Source organism: Chiloscyllium plagiosum, chromosome 18 (genome assembly GCF_004010195.1).
Source record: "Chiloscyllium plagiosum isolate BGI_BamShark_2017 chromosome 18, ASM401019v2, whole genome shotgun sequence".
In the NCBI taxonomy this organism is placed as follows: Eukaryota; Metazoa; Chordata; class Chondrichthyes; order Orectolobiformes; family Hemiscylliidae; genus Chiloscyllium; species Chiloscyllium plagiosum.
The window spans coordinates 15,167,458-15,189,888 of NC_057727.1; the positions used below are offsets into that span (position 1 = coordinate 15,167,458).

Here is a 22,431-nt window from a genome sequence, read left to right on the forward strand (position 1 = left end):
CAGTTTCCAGGGCCTGCACAATGCAATGCCATGATGAGGGCTTTAACCCTCAATTGTGCTCCCAGTCTAGAGTCAAAACTGCAAGGCATCAATGAGCATCTCACCCTTTTTATTTAAACTTAGAGACTAATGCTCAGACCTTATTTCCACTCAAAAGTTAGAGGGTCAACCCTTTGTCCTTGGTAAATGTGTTTTGTTGAGTAAATGTTCTTGTGTATTATCATTAAGTATTTTAGGAATGACTCAGTGAATTATTAATGCACAATGGCAGAACAAGAGAAATGTGCATTTATAGAGGGCTGCTTCATTAACAAACCTTCCTGATTACACTGAAAGGCTGCACACTTGACACATTTTATTGGCCTTATTGAGGGCAGGGAAACTTATTGAGAAAGCCAACCAGCAACTAACTGACCAGTGGCTGCACAAGCAGAGAATTTTTAGAAAAATAATATATCGCCAGTTACCTATAGTCCTCTAATTCTGCAGCTTTCTGTAAAACCTTTCAAGATCCCAGGTTTAAAAGACCCAACTTTTTCAAAGATTCTCTATGACCTGTTTCTTTTGGTGATTGCGAAGATTTTAACTGTTGAGTTCCTTCTGTTGCAAAAGGTTGCAAGATGGAGGGGTTGTTGCTGTTAGACAAGCCTCCAGTAAATTTCACCAGTCCTAATCTTTGAAGGGCATCTTGCCTTGCTGCCTTTTGCTCAGGCCTTCCAAGCAATCGGAGTGAGTCGGACTGGGAAGCCAAACTCTCCATCTGACCACTTGGCTTCTTCTGGCTAGACCCACTAAGACGGGCTAGAACTTGGGCTCGGAGCTCCTGCACACTTACCCCTGACCTCAAAATGGTGTCAAACTTTTTAGAATGAGCAGGAAGCAAAGTAAGTGTTCTGGATGAACTTTGTTCATCAGATGGAGTCGCTTTGGACTGGTCTGAGGGTTTGGTTTCCAATGCTATTATCGTTTCAGATCCTTGATGCCTCATTGACTCCTTCCCCTGCTTGCTGTCTTTGAATGCTGCTGTTTGGTTGGGTGTTGTATCAACCACAGAATTTGACTTTGTGTCTCTGTTACTGATCACTTGAGCAGGCGGGCTAGCGGTGATTATATCCACATTTCCAATTATTCCAATACTGTCACAGGGAGCTGCAACATCTAAAAATATTAAAAATTCACATATCAATGCTAGCTTAAATATACAGAGAATATTGAGAAAACAATACTCGCCATTACCATTATGTGTAATGTGTAATATTATCCATATGTGATGAGTGGAAGAGGACATTTCTCTTGCAACTATGAAACTACTGTAGTGAACATAATGAACTACTTTCAAAATTCCGAGCTAAATCTAAGCCTAAATATTTGACCACACCATCTTCTCCCAATTAGTGGTTCACTTACTTTAAATTAAAATGTGTACTGAAACTCAGTGTGTCTCTGTTAAAGTTTAATTTTTCTTGGGTGCACATATATCAGAAAAAGGAAAGCCTTTTTTTCCCAAGCACTGGAAAAAGTCAAAAATGGAAGACAGTTGCATTGGCAGCATATTTTTAGGCTTTTACTATGTGGTGGAAAATGGGATGGATTTCTGTTTACAGTGATGGCAGGGAAAGCCAATATGCTTTCATATTGATGGGGGAATAGAGCATAGGAACATTTCAAAGAAGACAACATCCTAGCAACTATGATTGAGATGTACTAGACCAACAGTGACAGAGCCTGTAAACATGCTATCAATCTTCCCTAAAGGGAATGTTCTTTCTCATGCCAAGTCTTGGTAAGGGTCAAATAGAGCAAACCACACTATTCATCAATCAGTAATCATTATGGAATGAGCCCAAGGTTTAAATATCAGCTCAACTGTCTATGGTTGTTCACTCACAAACCTTCTTCAGCAGATATATACTTTAAACCTCTAATAACATTTAACTTTCTAATGTTCTTTTTAAATTTCTAACATTACATTCCCATCTTCAGTTAAAATGAAAGACAGGAATGCTCAAAATCCTTGACTGAACTGCTATACTGTTTACAAATTACCTGTCTTCCCTGGCATCACACATTCAACAATTGCAGGCGTATTAGGAAATATGCGTCAGGAAGGAGTGCAAGGAAATTGAAGTGGATCTAGCAACACTGACAGAAAGAATGCTGATTCTTAACATAATGCACAGTGACACACAAACTGTACTTCCATGTTAAGATTATGGCTGTGTCTGGCAGAAGTCAGTCCTCAACAACTTACAAGATGTGAATGTTCTATGACGACAATTAGTTTTTAATGCCTTCTAACTGGAAACAGACAGCACGGCTAATGAAATAGTTCCTTCATGGGAACATTTTTCAGGTATCAATCTTAAGTCATTGATCAAATTTAGTTTAATGCTAATAAAATTTAAGAACTCAGATGTATATATTTAAGAACTCAGATGTATATATTTGTAACAGTAAAGCTATATACACTCTGCAATCATTTCAAATTCTTCCCTTTCGCATATTCCAACTTCCAAGTATTGGACTTCCTAACCATGAGGCTTCCTTTATAAAAGTCAATCTGGAGTCAATATTTTGTTGATTAGACAATTTGTCTTTAGAAGAAACCTGGATAACACGATTAGTTGCTTAACATCAGGGATCAGGAGAATTAAGGTATTATAGGGACATCAAGATTTTGCACGTGCCTTTTCTTGGAATAACTTCAACTTTTGACCAAAATGATACTGTTAGCCAGAGGCTGCTCACACATAAAAACAATGGCTGTAATATGAAGTTACCCTAGGTCCAGCTGCTGTCTTGAGCCAGTTTGAGGTGGTTCAGCTCCGAGGGATGACAAAAGGGAAGAATCCTTATTTGGGGGAAGAGTAATATGGTAATCCTTGGAGTGGGCCGATACTGGAAAGATACCGATCTCAGATGAGCTGAGAACCAATGGAACAAGATACCACAGTTCAGGAAGATTAGGGAAAAGGATAAAAATGAAGGATTTGGTGTGCCATCAGTGAAGATACAGACCCCTACTTCTGTGAAGCCACGGACCCCATGGACCCCATACTTGGAAGTGTGGAGAGGACCCCAAGACCCTGGGAGAAAAGTGTTTGGCCAGAATGAGCTTCTTACTTTATTGACTGTTCTGGAAATGTCAAGCTTATTGAGTGTGCACTAGGATTGTAACCTTGTATGAATTGCATGCTTGCTGTTAACCCTTTCCTAGCCAAATGGTGTGAATCGTACATCTGTTTTAACTAAAGTAATAAGGGCAGTAGTTGGTTGACACAGACTTGGCTCTTGTACTTCTTGTGCCAAGCCAATAACTGTTGTTGAGGGAGGTAACCGGGCAACAAAACCAAACCATAATCATCCTGATGTCTGTAATTCACTGTGCAATGAAACCCCACCTGCGCTTGCTGTATCTTCTGTTTGTCGAGTGCTGCATACCATTCCGAGAAACTCATAAAAACCGTCACTGATAGTAGCATCCCCCTTTGCCAGCCCTTCATCATCATCTTGCTCCAATTCCACCTCTAATGAGTCAATGGTTTCAATCAAAAAACTGAGGCATTCTTTTTCCTCTTGCGACAAATGGCGTAAGAATTCATCTTCCTACAGACCAAATGGAAGAAAACACACAATTCAGTCAGCTTCTAGTCTATTTATAGTATCTTAGAAAGCAGAACAAATGTGACCTTTTCCACAGGGTTAAACTCTAGATGCATACACTAGGATTAATAGACAGAGGACATGTTAATCTATTCATTCTTGTCAGTATTACTACGCATCCTTATTTGGATAAGCCGGGTAATAGGTTTCCTTAAACGATTGCAATCAGTGAAATAAAGGTTCTGCTCCAAGAATGTTAAAGTAGAAGATCTCAGGATCTTGACCACCATTGTAATGAAGGAATGATGATATATTTTCAAGACAGGATACATATTTGACTTGAAGGGGATCTCGGGTGTTTCTATGCACCTAGTGACCTTCATCTTCTAGGTGGTTACAGTATATTGTAAGATCTGAGTATTTTGTTAGATTTACCCTCTCTCCTGGCAAGGTGTAAATAAAATTTGTTCAGTGCTGGCTGTTTGTTGGACGTCCACATGGTGAATTCTCCCTAGTGCAACACACAACATTGTTGGAGGAATTACGTTTAGAGATGTTTTTGCATTTTCTCATTTTGCATAGAGATCTAAATAGTAAACACTGCAGTCATAATACATTGAGGGTGCTGGAAATTTAGAGGTTATGAATTAGTAGTATGGTTATGCCTCATAAAGCTATGTATATATCAAAATCTTGCATGTAACATACACATCCTGTTATAATGCTTCCTCCTGTATTACAATTTTTGTTACAGATAGCTCAATCCCATGTCACTTTTTTATATGTATTTGTAACATCTGCTTCTGTGTTACACATGTTATTATGCTTTCAGTCCTCTCAATTTTAGGTGGTGCCACCATGTCCCATTTAAGAATATTCAGCATAAGAAATAGATGCAGGAGTAGACTAAAAGTGCACCTCCAACACACCCTCCCTCCCCCCAAGCAACTTTTCAATATATTCATGGTTGACCTCTTGCCTTGACCCCATTCAGCTCATAGGCTGGCCCAGGCTACATCTCTGGGTTTTTTTCCTTGCCCTATTACACACACTTCCTCTGAGCCGACTTGGATGCCCACAGCATCCCTGCCTTTCACTGTCCTACCTTTTTATGCTTTGCCCCCCTCAGTCAGAGCAAGGCTCATGTTACTTCTGTCTTGTCCTGCCGTTTAGTGCAGACACAAAGGCAGGAAGCCTGTCATGGTAGACAACAGGCCTCACTCAAGAAAGAGAACCTTCAGTTAAGGGTCCCAACACAGTAAGTTTAGGGCAGCCTGTGGTACCATTCTAGGACATTGGACACAGTAATTCAACCAAGCAGTGGTTGTTCACATAAAAGGTGAAGAGCAGAATATCAAGCAGCGCTCCCTTTGTCTTGACTCTTTCTGCCCTCTTACAGACAGCTTCCTCCTGGAATGAGAGAGAAACAGGTCTTATTGGGGATGATAGTGGGTGGCAGAGCTGTTATTTTTCATGCAAGTGGGGAATGATTGACTAAGTAGTACAGGGGGAGTGCAGCATTAATGGTGACGGGATTTGGGGTGGATGACAGCAAGTGGGAGAAGATGTTGCAGCTAATAATGAGAATAGTGGAACGTGTACCTTGGGGGAAGGTGGGTAGAGGAACAGAGTCAGAGTGACGCTTGCCATCATTGCTCAGACCTTTTGAGTGCAGGAGTTGGAACAACATATTGAGGTTGTACAAGAGGTTGCTGAGGAGTACTTCTCTGCAGTCTGATCACTTTGTTATCAGAAGGGTGTTAAACTGGAGAGGGTTCAAAAAGGGTTTACTTGGATGTTGCAGGAATGGAGGATTTGAGACTTAGAAAATAAACTGGATGCGCTGGGACTTTTTTCACGGGAGCATTGGAAGTTGAAGTATGACTTTATTGATGTTTATAAAATCATGAGGTGCATAGATAAGGTGAATGGGGGAGTTCAAAACTGGGGGACAAATTTTTAAGATGAGAGGAGGAAGATTTAAAAAGAACTGAGGGGCAACTTCTTTTACACAGAGAGTGGTTCGTGTCTGGAGCAAACTGCCAGAGGAAGTGGTGGACGCAGATACAATACAATGTTTAGAAGACATTTGGATAAGTTCCTGAATAGGAAAGGTTTGTAGGGATATGGGCAAAGCACAGGTAGGTGGGACTAGTTTAATTTGGGAACATGGTCGATGGACTCATTGGACTGAAGGGTCTGTTTCTGTGCTGTATGTCTCTATGACTCTAGTTTTGGAGAGTAGATGGTGCCACTTTCACTTGTGCAGTGTAGAAGGTCATTGACTTTCTTACGCAGTGCTGTACATTCCTCCAAATGGCTGAGATTGCTTTATCCTGGGTGGTAGCCCCAGAACAGGGTTGGCATGGTCTCCACTGCTTGTCCTGAGGGAAAATGAAATCCTGTCGTTGTACCATGCCATCCAGTAGGATCTCCAGGTCCGTGACCACACAGCTGAGGTACTGAGTTGCCCTTTCTGCCATGTCTGCAGCAAATGTCAAGAATAGTGCAGAGCAGGTCCACATTGACAGTGCTTATTCAGGTGTACAACAGGCTTTTAATGATGGTCCAGCATGAGAGGTGCCTGTTAACTCCGAGGTATTCACTGAATGACAAGTTGGTGTGGAAAAGGCATGTGGTAAAATGGGAGCTGGAAAGGGATGTCACGAATGCCATTGGAGTAGGGTAGGTAAGTAATGTGGCCAGTTTTGTATGGTACTGTGAGCAGACCTGCTAGATCTCATGGTGTGAATCCTTCCAAAAAACTGGACACAACTCAATCTTAGATAAAAATCCCTAAGATGAAGCCTGTAGTTCTTTCTCCCATTTCTGCCTGAGTCCTTTACCCACCTTGGAGAAAGTGAGGACTGTAGATGCTGGAGATCAGAGTTAAAAAGTATGGTGCTGGAAAAGCACAGCTCTTCATCTGGAATGTTGATGAACAGCTTATGCTTGAAACGTCGATTCTCCTGCTCCCAGGGTACTGCCTGTGCTTTTCCAGCACCACATCCCTTTTCCCACTTGATCTGAGATCTTTCGATTGGCTTGACTACTCTACTTGACTTCATCTGCTGTAGTAGCAGTCCCCACACTTAGGTTGTCAAAGTTGGACAACACTTGTCTCTCGCTTTACCCTTCTGCTGTTAACCTGCACCATTGCCTGCCTTCCTCCTCAATCTCTTGTGTCATTTCTCTTTCTTTCATTAGTCATCCAATTTGCTACTCACACTTCCACCTCCCTTTACATGAAAGCTCCAAATCTCCCAAAAATGAATACTGATAGCTCCCCAGCTTTTCTTGCAGTGCTGGAATTCTTGCTTCAAAGGTTTGTGGTTCAAGTCCAGCTCCAGAGGCTTGTGCACAAGATCGAGGCTGACACCTCAGTGTAGTACTGAGGGGGTGCTGCACTGTTAGAAATGCGATTTATCAAATCAAACATTAACCCAAAACATTGCCCATTCTCTCAAGTGAACATGAATAGCCCCATGTTATTATTTAAAGAACTGCAGTCCCTAATGTCCTGACCAATTATTATTCCTGAAACAACATTACTAAAAACTTGCTTATCGGGTCACTTATCTGTTTATGGGAACATGCTGTGTGTAAATGGGGAGCCTCATTTTCTCCTTACAACTTCAACACTTCATGGCTGTGAAGAATTCTAGGAAAGTTTGAATTTTATGCGTTATGCTAATATCATTCTTCATTTTTTCATGATTGCCAATATTGAAAATCAAGTGACACCTTCACCACAAAACACGCACTCTCTCCTCCTTCACTTCCCATTGCTATTTCCAGAAAGCTCCCCTGCCCCATATGCTCACCCTCCCTTTGCTCTCCAGTCCTTCCACTCCACGATCAACTCTCACCCAATTTCTCCTGCACAGAGGCAATCTTAGTTTTCTTTGGCTAAATCTCTGACTTCCTCCTCGCACAATATTCTCATACTGTGAGATGCAAATCAGGACAAAGCTGCCTACTAACAGTTTACCCAAAGGCTTAATTCCCTCTTGTACCTGTCTGACTTAAAAATCTTTTTTCTCTCTTCCTATAACCCACACAGAATTTTCCTTGATATATTTAAAGAACCTTATAAAAAACCACATCTCTCTTTTTATATTGCTGTCTTATCACCAATTCCCAAAACATTTCAAATGCATATCACTTATTACATCAGTCAGTGCTGTAAGCTGCTGGCAGCACTGGCCACACTGGGAAACAGCTACATTTTATTAAATAGTCCATCTTCAGAGACTCCACTCATTGCCCTGTTTGATAGCTGTTAAGCATTCCCAAAAATGAAAATATGAAAAAAATTGCATCTTTTGGTAGCCAGGGCAATGCCATCTCCAAATTATTTTTATTTTGTACATATCCAATACATTTAAATGGGCAATAAAATGAGCAGTCTGTGTGGCGCCTTGTGGTTACTGCAAATCCATGTGCACGCACCTTATAAAGAATGCCTTATATTTCCATGAAAACCCATAGGAGTGGGAATTCCTTGCAACGTGAAGTGTGATGTGCCTGGAGGGGTTCCAAATACTCCATGTGAGTGCAGCACCTTTCCATCAACCTGAGAAATTCTGGCACGCTCAACAGTGGTGGACACCATTCAAACTTATCACAGGGGTTGTATTTTAACCCTTCCTGAGCCATATCCTAGTGTCTCCAATTATGAGAACTACAATAAATTCCATTGATATAGTGCCTTTTGCATTAGAAATGGCAGAAGGTGCTCCACCAGAGGGTTACAAAAGAAAACTGAACAACAGGGCCTGGACTTTGTTGGTTCATGAGGACATCCTGTGGCCAAAATCTGGTGACAATCCTGTTTCATCTGGCAGTGGGACTTGGGATTTTGCGCATCAAGGGGCCACCACTATCAATAAGATGCCATCCAATTAAGAAGGCGATCCAGACTCCCAATATTGCTGGCACAACCAGGGGGTCAAACCTGAGCAGCACCTCTGCTAAAGGTGTTCATGGGCTGGGGTTTCAAATACAAAGAGTGCCTCAATGGCTGGGTGCCCTCAAAGATAGATACATTGGGTTGAGGAATTCCAGGGCCAATCAAGTAAGACAGGACAGTTGCAGGGAGTGGTGGGTCATTGAATACTAATGATATTGTTGTCATAAAGGCAGCATGAATCAGCAGGGAGTCCTTTCTTGGACAATGATGTGTTTGTAAAGATGCCAACTCCCACACTACCTTCAAAACCCATTGGTAGGTCATCAGGTCAAACTTAGCAGTCTCACTACATTATAGCAGACTTTTTAGACATGGACAAAATGTCCCTGGAAGTGGGAAGTAGCTCTTGCCTGGCCATGTACGTGGTTCAGTTGACCTCCCAAATGGTGATTAAGCTACCAATTTGTCTGGTAATCCCAGACATTACATCAGAGATGGAAATGTGTTGCTGGAAAAGCGCAGCAGGTCAGGCAGCATCTAGAGAACAGGAGAATCGACGTTTCGGGCATTAGCCCTTCTTCAGGAATGGTCCCTCCTCCCTATCTTTTATCTTAGCCTGCTGGACCAACTTTCCTCATTCCTGAAGAAGGGCTAATGCCCGAAACGTCGATTCTCCTGTTCCCTAGATGCTGCCTGACCTGCTGCGCTTTTCCAGCAACACATTTCCATCTCTGATGTAATGTCTGGGATTACCAGACAAATTGGTAGCTTAATCACCATTTGGGAGGTCAACTGAACCACGTACATGGCCAGGCAAGAGCTACTTCCCACTTCCAGGGACATTTTGTCCATGTCTAAAAAGTCTGGGAATGTTCTGGCAATGAGATTTAAAGAAGCACAGTTGCTTGGAGAGATTTGAGACTGGAGGGGTTTACAGAGAGGGTTGGGAAAATGAAGGAACTTTAGAACAAGGGTGAGATTTTAAAAATTGACATGTCGTTTAACCAGGAACCAAAGCAGATCAAAGGCAGAGTCATGGAGATGTACAGCATGGAAACAGACCCTTCAGTCCAACTTGTCCATGCCGACCAGATATCCCAACCCAATCTAGTCCCACCTGCCAGCACCCGGCCCATATCCCTCCAAACCCGTCCTATTCATACACCCAGCCAGATGCCTTTTAAATGTTGTAATTGTACCAGCCTCCACCACTTCCTCTGGCAGCTCATTCCATACACATACCAACCTCTGCATGAAAGGGTTGTCCCTTAGGTCTCTTTTATATCTTTCCCCTCTCAACATAAACTATGCCCTCCAGTGCTGGACTCCCCGACCTCAGGGAAAAAACCTTGTCTATTTATCCTATCCATGAGTTTATAAACCTCTATAAGGTCACCCCTCAGCCTCCGACACTCCAGGGAAAACAGCCCCATCCTATTCAGCCTCTCCCTATAGCTCAAATCCTCCAACCCTGGCAACATCCTTGTAAATCTTTCCTAAACCCTTTCAAGTTTCACAACATCTTTCTGATAGGAGGGAGACTAAAACTGCACACAATATTCCAACAGTGGCCTAACCAATGTCCTGTACAGCCACAACATGACTTCCCAACTCCTGTACTCAACACTCTGACCAATAAAGGAAAGCATACCAAACGCCTTCTTCACTATCCTATCTACCTGTGACTTTACGTTCAAGGAACTATGAACATACACTCCAAGGTCTCTTTGTTCAGCAACACTCCCTAGGACCTTATCATTAAATGTATAAGTCCTGCATTCCCAAAATTCAGCACCTTGCACTTATCTAAATTAAACTCCATATGTCACTTTTCAGCCCATTGGCCCAACTGATCAAGATCCTGTTGTAATCTGAGGTAACCTTCTTCTTGTCCACTGCACCTCCAATTTTGGTGTCATCTGCAAACTTACTAACTGTACCTCTTATGCTCACACCCAAATCATTTATGTAAATGACAAAAAGTAGTGGACCTAGCACCGATCCTTGTGGCACTCCACTGGTCACAGGCCTCCAGTCTGAAAAACCACCCCACCACCACCCTCTGTCTTCTACCTTTGAGCCAGTTCCATATCCAAATGGCTAGTTCTCCCTGTATTCCATGAGATCTAACCTTGCTAACCAGTCTCCCATGGTGAACCTTGCCGAATGCCTTACCGAAGTCCATTTGGATCATGTTCACTGCTCTGCCCTTATCAATTCTCCTCACTACTTCTTCAAAAAAACTCAATCAAATTTGTGAGACATGATTTCCCACGCACATAGCCATTTTGACTATCCCTAATCCGTCCTTGCCTTTCCAAATACATGTACATCCTGTCCCTCAGGATTCCCTCCAACAATTTGCCCAACACCAATGCCAGGCTCACTGGTCGATAGTTCCCTGGATTCTCCTTACCACCTTTCTTAAACAGTGGCACCACGTTAGCCAAGCTGCAGTCTTCCAGCAACTCATCTGTAATTATCAATACAAATATCTCAGTAAGAGGCTCAGCACTCACTTCCCTAGCTTCCCACAGAGTGCTAGGGTGCACCTGATCAGGTCCTGGGGATTTATCCACTTTTATGCGTTTCAAGACATCCAGCACTTCCTCCTCTGTAATATGGACATTTTGCAATATGTCACCATTCTACATCTTTCATGTCCTTTTCCACAGTAAATACTGATGTAAAATACTCGTTTAGTATCTCCCCCATCTACTGCCACAAAGGCTCCACAAAAAAGCTGCCTTGCTGATCTTTGAGGGGCCCTATTCTTTACCTGGTTACCCTTTTGTCCATAATGTATTTGTAAAAACCCTTTGGATTCTCTTTCACTCTGTTTGCTAAAGCTGTTTCATGTCCCCTTTTTGCCCTGCTGATTTCCCTCTTAAGTATACACCTATTGCCTTTATACTCTTCTAAGGATTCACTTGATCTATCCTGTCTATACCTGACATATGCTTCCTTCTTCTTAACCAAACCCTCAATTTCTTGAGTCATCCAGCATTCCCTGTACCTATCAGCCTCTCCTTTCACCCTAACAGGAATATACTTTCTCTGGACTCTCGTTATCTCATTTCTGAAGGGTTCCGATTTTTCAGCCGTCCCTTTGCCTGCGAACATCTGCCCCCAATAAGCTTTTGAAAGTTCTTGCCTAATACCATCAAAATTGGCCTTTCTCCAATTTAGAACTTCAACTTTTAGATCTGGTCTATCCTTTCCATCACTACTTTAAATCTAGTAGAATTATGGTCGCTGGCCCCAAAGTGCTCCCCCACTGATACCTCAGTCACCTGCCCTGCCTTATTTCCCAAGAGTAGGTCAAGTTTTGCACCTTCTCTAGTAGGTGCATCCACATACTGAATCAGAAAATTTTCTTGTAAACACTTAACAAATTCCTCTCCATCTAAACCCTTAACACTATGGCAGTCCCAGTATATATTTTGAAAATTAAAATCCCTTACCATAACCACCCAATTATTCTTACAGATAGCTGAGATCTACTTACAAATTTGTTTCTCAATTTCCTGCTGACTATCAGGAGATTCTACAATACAATCCCAATAAGGTGATCATCCCTTTCTTATTTCTCAGTTCCTAACCATGCCCTGAGTTCATCTGCCTTCCCTGTTAGGTCCCTTGCTTTGAAATAAATGCAGTTTAATTTATCAGTCCTACCTTGTTCTCTGCTTTGACTCTGCCTGCCCTGACTGTTTGACTCGCTTCTGTTCTCAACTGTACCAGTCTCAGATTGATCTCTTTCCTCACTATCTCCCTGGGTCCCACCCACCCCACCTTACTAGTTTAAATCCTCCTGAGCAGCTCACGCAAATCTCCCTGCCAGTATATTAGTCTCCATCCAATTTAGGTACAAGCTGTTCTTCTTGTACAGGTCACTTCTCCCAAAAGAGCTTCCAATGATCCAAAAATGTGAATTCTTCTCCATACACCAACTCCTCAGCCATGCATTCATCTGCTCTATCCTCCTACTCCTGTCCTCGCTAGCTCATTGCACCGGGAGTAATCCAGATATTACAACTCTCAAGGACCTCCTTTTTAAATTCCTGCCCAACTCTCAGAATCTCAAACCTTTCCCTTTCGATGTCGTTGATTCCAATATGCACAATGACCTCGTGCTGGCCCCCTCCCCCTTGAGAACATTCTGCACCCTCTCTGAGACTTCCTTGATCCTGGCACCAGGGAAGCAACACCCCATTTTGCTTCTTCGCTGCTGGCCACAGAAATATTTGTCAGTATCTCGGGCTAAAGAGTCCCCTAATACAAATGGTCCCTTGGAACCCAACATACCACTTATCACATTAGAGCCAGATCTATACCAGAAACTAGGCTGTTCGTGCTACATTCCCCTGAGAATCCATCACCCCATACATTTTCCAAAACAGTATCCTTGTTTGAAATGTGGATAGCCACAGAACACTCCTGCATGAACTGTCTACCTCTCTTACCTTTCCTGCAGTTAACCCATCTATGTGACTGTATCTGAGACTTCCCCCCTTTCTATAACTACCATCCATCACATCCTCTTGCTCTTGTAAATTCCTCATTGCCTCTATCACTTCAACTGATCCATTTGATCTGATAGGATTTGCAACCAGCATTTATTGCACATATAATCCTCAGTAACAGGTAAATTCTCCCTAAACTCCTACATCTGACAAGAAGAGCATATCACTTTACTAAAGGCCATTTTTGCTTCTTACAATCTAAAGACCCAGAAAATAGCAGTCTTATTCTTCTACAAAACACTGCTCCAGGTTAAATTAATACATATGGCTTATATTTTAAGTTTAATAAAGAGACATATCTAAATATAATATATAATCAAGAAAGAACACATTCTACTCACTACTGCAGACTTACTGTAAGTGCCCGCTTAAATATTCACTTATCTGTTTCTGTGCTGTGACCTCTCCCAAACAGGCTCCTCTAAGATTAGTTGTGAATGTCACTGCTTGTTCATTTTCCCAGATGCACTCTGATGTCCAGCGATACATGAATTCAAACAGCAAAGACAGTAACTGTGTAAGTTCACTGCTCTGTCACTTAGCAATGTGGGTTTCTCTCTCTCTCCCCCTCTCTCTCTCCTGCACTGACCTCACCATTGTCTGTTCCTCTCCCTTTTAAAAGTATTGTCAGGGATGAAAGGTGAACTGACTTTCTGCAGGTCGGAACATGGCCAGTAGAATTCTAGTGTCACCATGAGCTTATCTTGGGTAGAACATGGGAAGCCAGGTAGGAGTAGGAATTGTTAAGTCTAGAGATAACACAACTTTGGATAAGATTTCAACAGCAGGCGAGCTGAGATAAGAGCAAAGGTACAGAGCTGGCCTTAGCGATCATGCAAGTATGTGAGTTTTAGTCATTTTATTGTTCCAGAAATAGAAAATGTTTTAATTAGGTTATACTATATATTCTTTCTCTTTCTTCTGACACATTCTGTGAATATTTGTTTCTACATGAGTGATTATAGCGCATTCTTGGAAGAAATGTTGGGGATGACTTACTGAGCTTGACAATATGAAAGACCCCTGTTGTGTTCTATTACACGGATGCACAGAGATGCAGTGATATGTAAGCAGTATTTTCTTGTGATCAGAGAAGTTGCTCAGACAGGCAGGGAGTCAATGTCACAATGACTTAGGACAAATTTCTTCTGTGTGTCGTTAGTGGTAGCACCTATATGCTGTATTGTGTAAGTGTTGCAATATCCAATTCCAACAGAAATATGTAGACTTAAAAATCAAATTTCTAATATCTGTCCCTCATTTTCCATCATTTGCTGACGCTTCTGTTTCGAACAATTTGTTGGAGAATGGATTTCCTGGAGACAACTGGAGAAAATAAACGCTATATAAATTTGTGTTATTCACAGGGGATATTTGTGTTAGAACAAACTACTGTGATGCATCTAAAGTTGGCATCCCTCACATTTTAAAGAGCAATTTTGCAACAACACTTCATCAGTCATGCCTCACAATGACCAATTATATTTATGTTGTAATGAAACTGTGAGATTTATATCAATGTATTTTAACATAGTTTATGACCAGTTTGGGTCTTGCAATTTTAAGTTCAACTTATGGGTTTGCTTGAAACTGACAATTAGCTTTTTTAAAACTACAATGCCAATAATTCCAAATGAAATCCTACCCAGAGTTTCTAGGGAACTATCCAGAGGACTTAGTGAGAGAACTTTCAGTTTTAGTCTGTGCTGGCAAGTCATTCAAGAGGGAAACATAGATCAAACTACAAAGAATCTTTTGATGGAGTAACATGGGCTAAGCAACGTTCCCATGAAATGGAATTTAAAGGAATGAAATTATTTTCAAGTTAAGAAGTTATTATTAATCCCAGATCAGTATGTTGGGTTACAATTGGAGGTAAAGAAATGAAGCTAAGTTTTTGAAGTTTTCAAGTCTTTAAAAAAATGGAATTGAAGTTGGGTTAGGGACAATATCGCACTGGAGGGAAGCTAACTAAACTGCATAAGTTAAAAAGAGATATCTGCTGTTTCAGCAGGTGAGTTTAAATTTTAATTACTTAGAGCCCATTAAAATCTTGAAATCCATAATATCGTGATTTGATTTGATTTATTATTGCCACACATACTGAGATAGTGAGAAGTATTGTGTTGTGTGCTAGCTAGACAAATCATTCCTTAGAAAGGACCTTAGTGTATTAGAACAGAATGCAGAGTGTAGTGTTATAACTGCAGAGAAGGCACAGAGAAAGATCGACTCTAATATATGAGAGGTCTGTTCATCTCTCTCCCTTGGAAATAAGCTGGACTGGATGTCAGTAGATATACTAGATTCTCTTAGAATTGCAACAGTGTTTGTAAACTGTACCAGTGTGTACATTGATTCTGATCCAGAACTGATCCTGTTCAATATACAAAGACTACTTTGGTTTATTTCAACCGTGTCTTCAAAAATCTTTGAATCTATATTAAAAGGGGATAGAGTGGTTTGATTTTTTTCTGGCTATCTACATTTCTGCTGTTAATAAATACTTGCTTTGTTTTATATTTAAAACAAGGACTGCAAAATTGTACGCTTATGTTTCAGAAAAAGATCATGTTTGTAACAGAACGTTTTAGCAATTATGACCAATCCAAACAGTTTCCTGACTTGTATGCTACGAACATCAACTAATCATTAGCCCTTGGCAATTGGGGTCACTGAATTATAGTAATATTATCATCTCTAATGAAAAACAATCCCAAAATGCATCACAGAGGCTGAATGAAAAACAATAGTAAACCTAAGGAAAGGCCTGGATAAAGAAGTGGATTTTAAGGAGGATTTTAAAGGATGAGAGGGAGAGAGTTTAGGGAAGGAATTCTACAGCATGGACACTGGGCAGCTGAAAAGATAGCTGCAAATCTTGTCTCACAAAATGGGGAAATATACAAAGACTAAACTTGCTCAGATTCCTAAGCTGTGGATAAACAATTTATTTGTGTAGCCTATTCTGATTCACAGTAACAGGAAGAACCAACATTATATGATCAAAAACAGTTAATTTTGACTTTTTAAATTAGGCCTTATACAATACAAATGAACCAGGCCAGGTGTTTGATTTAGTGATAGGTGAGCACTTTGGACAGAGTGACCATAATTCAGTTACGTTTAGTTTAGCGATGGAAAGGGATAGGTACATGCCACAGGTCAAGAGTTATCGATGGGGCAAGGGCAATTATAATGCGATTAGGCAAAAATTAGGATGCTTAGAATGGGGTAGCAAAATGCAGGGGATGGGAACATTGGAAATGTGGAGCTGGTTTAAGGAACAGATATTGCATGTCCTTAATAGGTTTGTCTCTCTCAGGCAGGAAGCAAGTGATAAGGTAAGGGAACCGTGGTTTACTACAGAAATTGCATCTCTTGTTAAGCGGAAGAAGGAGGCTGATGCGTTGATGAGGCAAGATGGTTCAGATGAGGCGATGGAGAGTTACAGATCAGATAGGAAGGATTTAAAGACAGAGTTAAGAAGAGCAAAGAGAGGACACAAGTAGTCTTTAGCAAATAGAATAAAGGAGAACCCAAAAGCTTTCAATAGATATGTGAGGACAAAAAGGATGACTAGGGTAGGAATAGGGCCAGTCAAAGACAGAAGTGGGAAGTTGAGTGTGGACCCTGTGGAGATCGGAGAGGTGTTAAACAAACATTTCTCATTGGTGTTCACTCAGGAAAAGGAGAATATTGTAGAGGAGAAGAATGAGATACGAGATATTAGACTAGAAAGGATCGAGGTTAGTTATGCACGGGTGTTATCAATTCTAGAAGGAGTGAAAGTAGATGAGTCCCTGGGCTGGATGGGAATAATCCGAGGATTCTCTGGGAAGCTAGGGAAGAGATAGCAGAGACTTTGGCTTTGATATTTGAGTCATCATTGTCTACAGGTTTAGTACCAGAGGACTGGAGGATTACAAATGTTGTGCCCTTGTTCAAGAAGGGCAGTAGAGATGATCCAGGTATTTATAGACAGGTACTTCTGTTTAGGAAAGGTTTTAGAAAGGATTATAAGTGATAGGATTTATAATCATCTAGCAAGCAACAATTTGATTTCAGATAGCCAACATGGTTTCGTCAAGGGCAGGTCATGTCTCACAAACTTCATCATGTTTTTTGAGAAGGTGACCAAGCATGTAAATGAGGGTAGAGCAGTTGACGTAGTGTACATGGACTACAGTAAAGCCTTTGATAAGGTTCCACATATTAGGCTGTTGCAGAAAATGTAGAGGCATGGGATTAAGGGTGATTTAGCAGTTTGAATTAGAAACTGGCTTTCTGAAAGAAGGCAGCAAGTAGTGGTTGATGGAAAATATTCAGCCTGGAGTCCGGTTACTAGTGGTGTGTCACAAGGATCTGTTTTAGGGCCATTGCTGTTTGTCATTTTTATGAATGACTTAGATGCAGGCATAGGTGGATGGATTAGTAAGTTTGCAGATGACACTAAAGTTGGTGGAGTAGTGGACAGCGTGGAAGAATGTTACAGGTTGAACTGCAGAATTGGGCTGAGAGGTGGCAAATGGAGTTCAATGCAACTAAATGTGAGGTGATTCACTTGGGAATAATAACAGGAAGGCAGAGTACTGGGTCAATGGAAAGATTCTCGATAGTGTGGATGGGCAGAGGAATCTTGGAGTCCATGTATATAAATCCCTGAAAGTTGCTACCCAGGTTGATAGTGCTGTTAAGAAGGCATACAGTGTGTTAGGTTTCATTGGTAGAGGAATTGAGTTCAGGAGCTGTAATGTCATGCTGCAACTATACAAAACGCTGGTGCAGCCACACTTGGAATATTGTGTACAGTTCTGGTCGCCCCATTTCAGGAAGAATGTGGAAGCATTGGAAAAGGTGCAGAGGAGATTTACCAAAATTTTGCTGGGTCTGAAGGGAAGGTCTTATGAGGAAAGGTTGAGAGACTTGGGTCTGTTCTCATTGGAAAGAAGAAGGCTAGGGAGATTTAAACAATCCTTAGATAAGCACATGGATGATGATGGGATAGTGTAGGGGAATGAGTTTAGAATAGTTCACAGGTTGATGCAACATTGAGGGTCGAAGGGCCTGTTCTGCGTTGTATTGTTCTATGTTCTAAAACCAAAACAATGGTTATCCTATGAAATGAAAGAGCACAAAAATCTTACTTCATCACTTTGTCTTTACCATGTGATCATGTATTAAATACTACATTCTGTGTGCTGTATTACCTAATAATTGTAGGTGACTATAGCTCCGATGTAATAAGGACATTACTTGTGCATTAGGGGTGAGCCGTGGGACATAGCTGCTGAGCCGTATATGCTATTTTGCAAATTTTATGGATGGAATCAGAGAATCTCTACAGTGTGGAAGCAGGCCATTTGGCCCATCGAAACCAACTGACCCTTCAAAGAGCAGCCCATCCAGACCCACCCCTCTACCCTATCCCTATTACCCTGTATCTTCCATGGCTAATCCACCCAGCCTGCACATCTTTGACTAGTCCTTATATATTGGACAAGAAAGGAATAACAGTCTCGAGAAGCAGGAATAAATGAAAGTCGGTCAGGATTCAGACTAAAGAAAGGAAAGGGTGGAGGTGGACACCTTCACCTAGAGTGGAAGTCATATCAGTAGATACACTTTACAGACTACGAGAGGGCGTTTTTTTTCAGCTGCGGTTGGAGTGGGAGGAGTGACAGTGAGGACCAGAGGCCCAACTGGAAAGGCGAATTAGAAATATAAAAACTTACCTTGGCAGAGCGAACACTGAGCAGGAATGGACAGGGGCCTGCTGGGTAAGCAAAGCTTTTAAAGGAGCAGCAGAGGGAGAGACCACAGCTAGGCGCAGAGGACTGCTGGGTATATATTTGGGCACTGGCTAAATCCCGAGACAGTACACGTGTAGCAACTCCCACCCGCCACCCTCCTCTAACCAAAAAAAAGGACTCTCGTGTGTTGCTAAGGTAAGGCGTTTCAATTGATTTTTCTTGTGTATCATATGATTGATTAAAAGTTTACTATTAGTTGGCTTGCTGAATAAGACCATAGAGAAGTACTAGAAATAATTTAACTCATAAATTTGTATAAATTAATTAAATAAGTAGAGATGGCTGGACAGGTGACGTGCTGTAGCTGTATGACGTAGGAGCTGGCTGATCCCATTGACCACATCTGCAGAAGAACTCCGGATCAGAATTGATAATCTGGAATCTGAGCTTCATATACTGCGGCACATCCGGGAGGGGGAGATTTACCTGGACGCTTTGTTTCAGGAGGCAGTCACACCCGGTAGATTAATTATTTCAAATTCAGTAAGTGTTCAGGGACAACAGGGTGTGAGTGTAAGTGAGGCAGATAGGGGGATTCTGAGTTGAGGAGTGGAGGAGCCTCAGCCCTTGACCTTGTCCAACAGGTATGAGATTTTTGCTCCCTGTATGGATGAGGAAAAGGGCTGTGGACGAGATGAGGCAGCTGACCACGGCACCATGGTGCAGAAGGCCATTCAAGAGGGTGAGGAAAAAAACAGGGCATGTCAGAAAGACAATGTCATGGTGATCATGGGGGACTTCAATATACAGTTGGACTGGGTGAATAATGTTGCCGGTGGACCCAAAGAAAGGGAATTCATGGAATGCTTACAGGATGGCTTTTTGGAACAGTTTGTGATGGAGCCCACAAGGGAGCAGGCTATTCTGGACTTAGAGCCAGACTTTATAAAACACGTTAAAGTAAGGGAACACTTAGGAGGCAGCGATCTAATATGGTAGAGTTCAGCCTGCAGTTTGAAAGAGAGAAGGCAAAATCCGATGTAATGGTGTTACTGTTAAAAAAAGGTAATTACAGGGGCATGAGAGAGGAACTGATGAAAATCGACTGGAAGCAGAGCCTAGTGGGGAAGACAGGAGAGCAACAATGGCAGGTGTTTCTGGGTGTAATTGAGGACGCAGTACAGAGGTTCATCCCAAAGCAAAGAAAGATTATCCGGACGGGTGGGAGGGGATAGGGGGTGGATTAGACAGCCATGGCTGACAAAGGAAGTCAGGAAATGCATCAAAGAAAAAGAGAGAGCCTATAAAGTGGCCAAGAGCACTGGGAAATCAGAAGATTGGGAAGATTACAAAAATAAACAGAGGATAACAAAGAGAGAAATAAGGAAGGAGAGGATCAAGTATGAAGGTAAGCTAGCCAGTAATATTAGAAACAATAGTAAAAGTTTCTTTCAATATATAAGAAACAAACGAGAGGCAAACGTAGAAATTGGGCCACTCCAAATTGATGCAGGAAGGCTAGTGACAGGAGATAAGGAAATAGCTGAAGAACTTAATAAGTACTTTGCGTCAGTCTTCACAGTAGAAGACATGAAGTAATATCCCAACAATTAAGGAGAGTCATGGGCAGAGTTGAGAATGGGAGCCATTACAAAAGAGAAAGTGCTGGAAAAGCTAAAAGGTCTAAACATTCATAAATCTCCTGGCCCAGATGGGCTATATCCTAGAGTTCTGAGGGAGGTGGCTGAGGAAATAATGGAGGTGTTGTGTTGTGATCTTTCGAAAATCCCTGGAGTCAGGGAAAGTCCCAGATGATTGGAAAATCGCTGTTGTAACCCCCTTATTCAAGAAAGGACTAAGACAAAAGATGGAAAATTATAGGCCGATTAGCCTAACCTCGGCTATAGGTAAAATTCCAGAATCCATCATTAAGGATGAGATTTCTAAATTCTTAGTAGTGGAGGGTCAGATTAGAATAAGTCAGCATGGATTTAGTAAGGGGAGGTCTTGCCTGACAAGCCTGTTAGAATTCTTTGAAAAGGTAACAAGTAGGTTAGACTACAGAAACCCAGTGGATATTATCTATCTAGACTTCCAAAAGGCCTTTGAGAAGATACCTCATGGGAGGCTGCTGAGTAAGGTGAGGGCCCATGGTGTTCAAGGTGAGCTACTGGCATGGATTGAGGATTGGCTGTCTGACAGAAGGCAGAGAGTTGGGGTAATAGGTTCTTTTTCAGAATGGCATCAGGAGACAAGTGGTGTCCCGCAAGGTTCAGTGTTGGGGCCACAGCTGTTCACTTTATACATTAATGATCTGGATGAAGAGACTGGGGCCATTCTGGCGAAGTTTGCTGATGATACGAAGTTAGGTGGGCAGGCAGATAGTACTGAGGAGGTGGGGAGGCTGCAGAAAGATTTAGACAGTTGGGGAGAGTGGTCCAGGCAATGGCTGATGAAATTCAATGTGAGCAAATGCGAGGTCTTGCACTTTGGGAAAAAGAATACAGGCATGGACTATTTTCTAAACAGTGAGAAAATTCATAAATCCAAAGTACAAAGGGATGTGGGAGTGCTAGACTAGGATTCTCTAAAGGTTGACTTGCAGGTTGAGTCCGTGGTTAAGAAAGCAAATGTAATGTTGTCATTTATCTCAAGAAGGTTGGAATATAAAAGCAGCAATGTGCTTCTGAGACTTTGTAAAGCTCTAGTTAGGCCCCATTTAGAATACTGTCTTGGGTCCCATACCTCAGGAAGGACATACTGGCACTGGAGCCTGTCCAGCAGAGATTCACATGAATGGTAGGCCTAACATACGATGAATGGCTGAGGATGCTGGGATTGTATTTATTACAGTTTAGAAAATTACGAGGATATCTAATAGAAACTTACAAGATAATGCATGGCTTAGAAAGGGTGGACACTGGGAATTTGTTTCCATTAGGCAGGGAGACTAAGATCTGTGGGCACAGCCTTAGAATTAGAGGGGGTCAATTTAGGACAGAAATGAGGAGACATTTCTTCAGCCAAGACTGTATTGGGCCTGTGGAATTCATTGCAACAGAGCGGAGTGGAGGCGGGGACATTAAATGTTTTCAAGGCAGAGATTGATAAATTCTTGATCTCACAAGGAATTAAGGGCTACGGGGGAAGAGTGTGGGTAAGTGGAATTGAAATGCCCATAAGCCATGATTAAATGGTGGAGTAGACTCAATGGGATGAATGGCTTTACTTCCATTCCCATGTCTTATGGTCTTTATAGAGTCTATTATCAAAAAAAAGTAGAAATTGACAGAAATGATAAAAAAGATAATTTGGAATCTATAGTGAAATCAGTATGCAATAATGAAATGTGATAGCAGCTTGCCGGTCAACTTCGCAATCAAAAGAGCTGTTCAATAGGAATGTATTACAGTCTCCAAAACTGTAGTATCCTGAAGCTATCTGCAGAGACAGAGAAGGTCTATGAAGTTGCAAGATCAGTGAGTTGAATGTCAAAAGTTTGAGAGATAAAAATGACACTCATACTCAGAGAAGAAGCTTCAGGAAATTATGTAAAGTGAAGACAGAGTTTGTAAATGCAAGACAATGGTGACAAGCAGAGACCTAACCCTGGAAATGAAAAGTGAAGGAAATGGAT

General features: G+C 41.6%; 1 protein-coding gene across 3 annotated transcripts in view; it reads right to left on the minus strand.

Moving 5' to 3' along the window:
* Positions 1–335: 335 nt before the first annotated feature.
* LOC122558870 overlaps positions 336–22,431 on the minus strand; it is a 57,688-nt gene continuing 35,592 nt past the window's right edge. For all 3 annotated transcript variants that reach the window (XM_043707750.1, XM_043707752.1, XM_043707751.1), the window contains exons 4-5: positions 3,402–3,606; positions 336–1,158 (exon numbers count right to left, since the gene is read on the minus strand). In XM_043707750.1, coding sequence (XP_043563685.1) covers positions 506–1,158; positions 3,402–3,606 — 858 coding nt within the window. In that variant the 3' untranslated portion in view covers positions 336–505. The remainder of the gene's footprint in view (positions 1,159–3,401; positions 3,607–22,431) is intronic.